This window comes from Peromyscus eremicus, chromosome 4 (genome assembly GCF_949786415.1).
Source record: "Peromyscus eremicus chromosome 4, PerEre_H2_v1, whole genome shotgun sequence".
NCBI lineage: Eukaryota > Metazoa > Chordata > Mammalia > Rodentia > Cricetidae > Peromyscus > Peromyscus eremicus.
Genome location: NC_081419.1, coordinates 138,345,039 through 138,352,694, shown reverse-complemented (window position 1 = coordinate 138,352,694; position 7,656 = coordinate 138,345,039). Strand labels below are relative to the sequence as shown.

At 55.6% G+C, this 7,656-nt stretch overlaps 1 protein-coding gene across 2 annotated transcripts; it reads right to left on the bottom strand.

Annotated features, from left to right (window-relative positions):
* On the bottom strand, nucleotides 1–7,283 carry Mmp9 (matrix metallopeptidase 9). Of its 2 annotated transcripts, XM_059259764.1 has the most exons (14): nucleotides 7,143–7,283; nucleotides 6,451–6,683; nucleotides 6,104–6,252; nucleotides 5,705–5,833; nucleotides 5,438–5,611; nucleotides 5,052–5,225; nucleotides 4,529–4,705; nucleotides 4,249–4,404; nucleotides 2,906–3,040; nucleotides 2,683–2,833; nucleotides 2,427–2,566; nucleotides 2,013–2,163; nucleotides 1,810–1,913; nucleotides 1–149 (listed from the first exon to the last, which is right to left on the bottom strand). In XM_059259764.1, exons 1-14 carry the CDS (start codon nucleotides 7,281–7,283, stop codon nucleotides 31–33), a joined length of 2,133 nt encoding a protein of 710 aa, XP_059115747.1. In that variant the 3' UTR covers nucleotides 1–30. The 2 variants fall into 2 exon arrangements, with proteins under 2 accessions (XP_059115747.1, XP_059115746.1); XM_059259763.1 differs by having other exon boundaries at nucleotides 2,683–3,040.
* Nucleotides 7,284–7,656: the final 373 nt, after the last annotated feature.

The window sequence follows — 7,656 nt, the reverse complement described above, 5'->3', positions numbered from 1 at the left end:
GGAGGAGGAGGAGGAGGAGGAGGAGGAGCCCTAGTTCTCGGGGCAATGCAGGAGGTCGTAGGTCACATAGCCCACCTGGTCCACTTGGTTCACCTCCTCTCGGAAACTCACGCGCCAGAAGAACTGGTCGTGGCAGAAGTAGGCTTTGTCTGTGGGGAACAAGGAGACACAGAAAAGCTGAGGCCTGTACTCCCTTACAGACACAGAACAAGATTTTTACAACCACCCTGTGGCGGTTCGAATGAAAATGGCCCCCATATGCTCACAGGGAGTGGCACCAGTAGTAGGGGTGGCCTTGTTGGAGGAAGTGTGTCACTGGGGGTGGGCTTTGAGGTTTCAGATGCTCAAGCCAGGTCCAGCGTGTGTCCCTCTCTTCCTGCTGCCTGCAGATCCAGATGTAGGACTCTCAGCTGCCTCTCCAGCACCACGTCTGCCTGTGTGCTGCCATGCTTCCCACCATGATGATAATGGACTAAACAGCCTCTGAATTGTAAGCCAGCCCCAATTAAATGTTTTCCTTTATAAGAGTTGCCATGGTTATAGTGTCTCTTCACAGCAATAGAACCCTAACTAAGACACACCCCTCCTGGCCTTCCTGTATCTTTCTGTGTTTTTTACATGACACTTTCAGTTCTTCTACCTCCCTGTGAGATGCTGGAGGGCACAGACCTTGATACTCAAAGTAGTGGCATGCCCGGTGCATAGTAGGTGTTCCACATACAGGTTATGAATGAATCAGCAGATTAATGAATGGGTAGTATTTTAATGCTCAGTTCAATTCATCCAACAACCATTCACTGGACAAACTCATTCATTCATTCTTTCATTCATTCATTATTCATTCAACAAATATTTACTGAGTACCAGCTATGTGCCAAGTACTGTGAGAGGCCTGAGGAGTACAGTGGGAAAATATAGACATGATCTCAAGATACAGGAAGAAATCAAAAGAAGTGAATACATAATGAAGGTCAGGCGGAGACTCTGAAATGGTGACCTGAGCACTGAAGGATGAGAGGGGGCAGCATGGTGACAGTGTGGGTGGGGAGCCTTCCAAAGAGGGGAACAACCGGCCCAAAGGCCTTAAGCTAGGAAGGACCTTGACGAGCAGCAGCCTAGGTGGAGCACAGAGAACGTCCAAGACTATGGGGAGGAGATGAGAACTTGGAAGTACAGACAGGGCAGCGTCAGGCCATGTTAGCTTCTTCCACCTTAGCACTGGTTTGAGCTCACCCTCAGGACCACTGGCCTCCGCTCCTGATCCCTCCTCACTCTTACAGAATATATTAAAGGTTATTGGATAATCAGTATGGTTGGAGGGAGGGACATAAAGGAGATGGCTGAAAAAGACAGATTTGGGCTTTAGCCTCAGTCTAAAACTGCCAACTAATGGAGTATGAGTATTGAAGAGTACATAATGCAACTCTAGATAATATCTCTATTTTACAAATGGGGAAACTGAGGCCCCAAGAGAGGCAGTGACTTGCCCAAAGACAGCTAGAACTTTCTTGCCTCTCGGTGTATCCCCAGTGGCAGCCCTGCACATTACAGGCCCCTGGTTACTGATTATTATTCCTTTAGTAATAAAGTAATAAAGGAACGAGCCTTCCTGAGAACTGTGTTCTGTGCTGGAGTTCCCGAAAGAGAAAGATATGCAAGCAGTCTGGAACCTAGATCTGACTGTGTGAACTCGGGGCGTTTCCCTCGGTCTTCAAGGACTGAGAAACTGGCCAGTCGCTAAGGGACGGAGCTCAGGGTGGGAGGCATCTCATGCAGGGACCCTCCGCAGCCAGCACCAGCAAACCTCACCTTGGTACTGGAAGATGTCGTGTGAGTTCCAGGGCACCCCAGGGAACATCTTATCCAGGCGAGTGACACTCTGGGGATCCACCCTCTGCGTCTTCAAGTCGAACCTGCAGGAGAGCAGACAAGCTCTGAGCCCCTCCGGCCCCCGCCGGCTGCGGGTGAGTGGCGCCAGGGCTCCCCCTACCGGCGGCTGCGGTTGCTCTCACCTCCACACACGCTCCCTGCTGAACAGCAGAGCCTTCCCGCTGTGACGCGGGAGGAGTCCGGTGACCTGGGTTACCCCTGAGCCCAGACCCAGCTTATCCAGACGCCTGGGGCCCAGCACCGACTCGCCTGTGTACACCCACACTTGGCGCCCTACAGAAGAGAAGGGACGCAAAGGTGGAGCACAGTCTCTTTGAATGCCAGGAGGGAGAAGCCGGAGAGGCCTAGTCCCAGATGCCACTCAAGGGTCAGAACAACCGAAATTCAATAGCCTCCTTCCCATAAATGTCAAATCACATCTGCCGGGAGGGGAACCCCACCCCCTTTGCATGGCAGTTTCAGGGGTTACACTGGGTCTCTGTGCCCTGAGCTGACGGGTACTGAGGAATAGGCGGGCTAGAGATGCACAAACTAACCAGAAAAGAAGAAAATCTTCTTGGACAGCGGATCCTCAAAGGCTGAGTCCAGCTTCGCAGGCAGAGCTGGCCACGTGTGGGCAATAAGAAAGGGGCCCTGCAATGGGCTTCCTCTGCGATTCAGGAACTTCCAGTACCGACTGAAGGAAAGGAGACAGCAAGGCCCTCAGCCTTGGCCTTGGGGAGGAAGGTGGGTGGGAGACGCAGGCAGGTTCCTCTCCAAGCCCCCTCTCACCCACACACCCTTCCTGCTCACCCGTCCTTGAAGAAATACAAAGAGCCCTGGATCTCAGCAATAGCGTCGAAAATATCCACAGTGCAAGGATTGTCTACCGGGCTCAAAGACACTGTCGTGGCCTCAGAAGGGCCAGCTGTAGGGGGGTCTGTAGGGCCAGCTGCAGGGGGGCCTGTAGGGCCAGCTGTAGGGGGGTCTGTAGGGCCAGCTGTAGGGGGGTCTGTAGGGCCAGCTGCAGGGGGGCCGGTAGGGCCGACGGTGGGACTCTGTGTAGGGTAGGCGGTGGGAGGTACTGTGGGGCACAGAGTGGGAGGAACTGTCGGCTGTGGTTCAGCTGTGGTGGTAGCTGGCGGCCTTGGGTCAGGCTTAGGGCCAGGACCTAAAACAAGACACTAGGTAAGACACGCTAGTCAGCACTCCTCTGCAGCCCCAGCCTCCTCCTGAGCCCAGGACCGATGTCTCCGTCTTCTTCCCACACACCAAGCCTAAGTGTCCATACTGAGCTCTGCGAAGACACGGACTGGGTTGTCAGAACAGAACCACGGGCAGAATCTCCCTCCCTCCCCCAAGTCAGGAGGGGCGAGCGTCTTTTGAGTGGCCACCGCGTCAAACAGTGCTGTGAGCATTATAAACTCGAAGGATTAGCTCTTCAATAACCCTATTTTTTTTTTTAAGATAGAGTCTCACTACACAGACCTGGCTGGTTTCCAACACACAGAAAACAGCCTGCCTCTGCCTCCAAAGTGCTGGGATTAGAGGCGTGTGCAAGCACACTTGTCCTGCTATGTCTTTAAAGGTCCTTTTGGGGCTGAAGAGACGGCTGAGTGGCTAAGACCACTGGTTGCTCTTCTGGAGGACCTGGGATCCTTCCCCAGCACCCACATGGTAGCTAAGAATCTGTAACTTCCGTTCCAAGGGATCCAACGCCCTCTCTGGCCTCCGCTAGCATTGTGCATACACCATACACAGACATACATGCAGGCAAAACACCCACACAAAGACGAATAAGTTAATCTTTGGAAGTTCCTTTGGGTCAGTGCCTTGAGTAGCCCAGGTTGGCCTGGAGCTTACTATGTATCTCAGGCTAGCCTCAAACTCATGGTAACCCTCCTGTCTCAACCCCCTGAGTGCTGGGATTACAGGCTTGCAGCATCACACCCAGCAAGTATCCTCATTTTTTAGAGTAAATGATGACCAAAACCAAAACAACACAAAACAAACAATCAAATGGCCCTTGCTAAGGCCAGGCATCATTCTACTTCAGTTAACCCTATCAAAGCCCCATGAGAGGCATACTGTTATCACACACCCACTTTATATAGGAGGACCCTCCTGCTCAGGATCAAACCCAGGGCCTCATGCCTGCTCTGCAGCACTCAGTACCTACTCTAGCCACTAGGCAGCACACCCAGCCCTGGGCTGGCTTTTGAACCCGGGTCTAGAGTGCCATCTCCAAGCACCCACTGGGCACTCAGGCCCTGTCCTGGACGGATATTGAGGCTCCATCTCTTCCCGCCCTTCTTCTCTGGTCCTGCAGCTGAACCTCACCCTCCCCGCTGCTCCTCCATCTCTGTCCCCCAGCCTCACCATACAGATGCTGGATGCCTTTCACGTCGTCTTCATGCAGAGGGGAGCCCTCAAGGAAGCGGTACATGGGGTACATGAGCGCTTCTGGCACTGTAGAATGATCTAAGCCCAGCGCATGGCCGAACTCATGCGCTGCCACCAGGAACAGGCTGTACCCTGGAAAGGAGGAGGAGCCTAAGATGTAAACGGCAGGCCAAGGCCGCAGCCCTGGCTGCTCCACCACCACGACTGCCCGGAGGTGACTCGGAACCCACGCTAGGAGCCTCGGAACGCCGCCCACCTTGGTCTGGGCAGAAACCCCACTTCTTGTCAGTGTCGAAGCTCGAGGTGGTAGCGCACCAGAGGCGCCCGTCGCTGCGGCCCTCGCTGGTACAGGTGGAGTACTCCTTGCCCAGGAAGACGAAGGGGAAGACGCACAGCTCGCCTGCCGAGTTGCCCCCAACCACAGTCGCGTCGGCTGGAGAGACCAAGGGTCATAAGTGAGCTAGGTGGGTGGATGCAATATGGTGCCAGGGGTGGGCCACACTAGGGGCACTAAAGACTCTTCGATGGCCTATTTTTTTGAAGCCTAGGGGGCGCTATGGAGCACGCTGAAGCCTGGAAATACTAATGGGCAGAGCCTAACACAGGAGACCAAGGCCAAACAAAAAAAGGCTGCCCAATTGAGAGTCAAGAGAGGAGATGTGGAGGGAGACGGTGGATGGTAAATGGAGAGATGAGATGAATGGGTGGAAAAGCCACCTTTTGGAGAACAACACTGGAGGGCAGAGCCGGGCTGAACTTGGTAGGCGGGGCACAGGTACCTCGGGTAGGGCAGAAGCCATACAGCTTATCCTGGTCGTAGTTGGCTGTGGTGGCGCACCAGCGGTAACCATCCGAGCGACCTTCAGTGGTGCAGGCAGAGTAGGAGCGGCCCTCAAAGATGAATGGAAACACGCAGGGTTTGCCATCCCCATTGCCGTGTTCCGTGTAGAGTCCTGAGGAGACCCGCGTTGTTACCTCCAAGGGTGGCCCCGACGACCACCAGGGCCAAGACCTCCTCTCATTTCACAGAGGAGACTGGACCGAGAAGCGGGGAGTGGGGGGGGGGGGGACACCTGGCCACACCACTAGTGGCAGAGGGGATTGGAAACTGATTCTGGGCCTTAAAGGCAGCTCCCCTCCCCTCCACCCCGCGGTGCATACTCACTCTCACTGGGGCAGAAACCGAACTTGCGGTCGGTGTCATAGTCGGCTGTAGTACTACACCAAGGCACGCCATCGGTGCGGCCATCTGTGGTGCAGGCCAAGTAGGAGCGTCCCTCGAAGGTGAAGGGAAAGTGACACGGGGCACCATTTGCGTTTCCAAAGTAGGTGGGAACCACTGCGGTAAGGAGACTAGAGTCAGGACGGCTGGCCCACTCTAAGAAAAGAGAGTGGGGGGCGGGGCGGGACACAGGAAGGCTCAAGATCTCACCGACGCCCTTGCCCAGCGACCACAACTCTTCATCGTCGAAGTGGGCATCTCCCTGAATGCCCGGGCCAGGGGGAAAGGCGTGTGCCAGAAGACCGTCCTTGCCGTCAAAGGGATACCCGTCTCCGTGCTCTGCAGAGGCAGACGGGGAGGAAGGCCGTCAACCAACGACAGTTGCGTAGACTCTGCTCTCTTTAGTGGCGGGAGACTGAAGGCTGTGTCCCCACCCCCGAACAAGCGCCCCAGGCCTTGCAAGGAGGCGGCGGCGGCTCCGATCCCGCAGGGCACCAAATTTGTGCGTGCGGCGACTAGGGATTGTGGGGCAGGCGGAAAAGCTGATCCGCTGTCCCTTCTGTTCTGTCTGTGGTCCTCCCTCCCACGGCCCAGCCCCAGGGTTCTCACCCGCGACACCAAACTGAATGACAATGTCTGCCTCGAGGCCGTACACGCGGGTGAACGTGAGCGGTGTCACCGCGCTCCACACGGCGAAGGCGCGCGCGAAGGCGTCATCGATCACGTCTCGCGGCAGGTCTTCCGAGTAGTTTTGAATCCTGTAGGTGAAAAGCCCGAGTCCGTAGGGGGTGGGGGGCGTGCCGGGATCACAAATGAGAGGGGGCGGAGCAGCAGCTACACACCCCCGGCTCCAGGCTTTCAGAACTTGTATTGCTAAGACACCTTGTCAGTCAAGCGCAGGTGCAGCCTGGCCTCCAACCCTGCCCCAGCCACCTGCTTCTAGCCCAGCATCTCACCAGTATGTGATGTTATGGTGGTGCCACTTGAGGTCACCCTCGAAGGTTTGGAATTTGCCCAAGTCTGGGACACCACAGCGTGGTGCACGAATGGCCTCTAGTGTCTTGCTGTCCAGTTCACCAGTCTGGGGCAGGGACAGCTGCTTCTGAAGCAGCAACAAAGCGGGCCGCAGGCTCAGCTTGTCTCCCTGCATCTCGGCTGCCCGACTGTAGCCATAGCGGTACAGGTATTCCTGTGGATGGAGGGGCAGAGACATAGCGGAGTTCTGGCACCCTTTCCTCGCCCTCTGGACCATATGCTTAGGGACTCAAAAACCAGGACACCAGGGCTTCTCACACAGCTAGAATTTCCCTGTCCTGTGGATAACACAGTTCCTTCCCATCTAAGACGATCTGAACCATGCCTACCCCACAGCTCCCCTAGGGTTCACGTCCATCCTGTGCCTAATCCACAACCCTCCAAAGCCACCCCCATCCCACTGCCCTAGCAAACTCGAATCTGTTGGTTATTTTCACCACTGCCCAGAGCCTCCACACTACCCCTAGTTCCATAACCCTGGCATCTCTGTTTCTCCAGACATGCCCATTTCCACGCAAATCCAGAGAGCATATTCGAACCCCATGCTTCCTCAGGAACACAGGACATTTTCCTGGCCAGCCCTTCCCAACGTTCCACTGAGACATTTGTCTACCTGTGCCAGCTGTGTGTCGGTGAGGTTGTTGGTCCTCAGATCTCTGGGGAAGACCACAAAAGTAGGCTGGTGCTGGTAAGGGGCAGCAGAGCTGCAGCCTAGAGCCAGGAGTGCCAGGATCAGGGGCTGCCAGGGACTCATGGTGAGGATGGCAGGGTCTGGCTGATGCTGCCTTTCTTCCGAGATTTTAAAGAGGCAGTAAAACTGAATCAGCAGTCCCGCCCCTCCCCTCCAGGCAGGTGCTGACTCAGTGTGTGTGTGTGTGTGTGTGTGTGTGTGTGTGTGTGTGTGTGTGTTGGGCAGCCCAAAGAAAGGGCTTACACCACCCCCTCCTTTCTGCCCTACCCACAGTCCACATTGCCGAGTCAGGCAGGACCCCAGACCCACAGGAAACCACAGCTCTCAGGGGAGTGGTTGAGTTTTGCAAACTGCAGAACTTGTGGGAAAGGGAAGGAGAGTGTCCAGGATGGGGGGCTCACCCAGCCCTAGGTCTGAAGGCCCTAAGTGGTCAGTC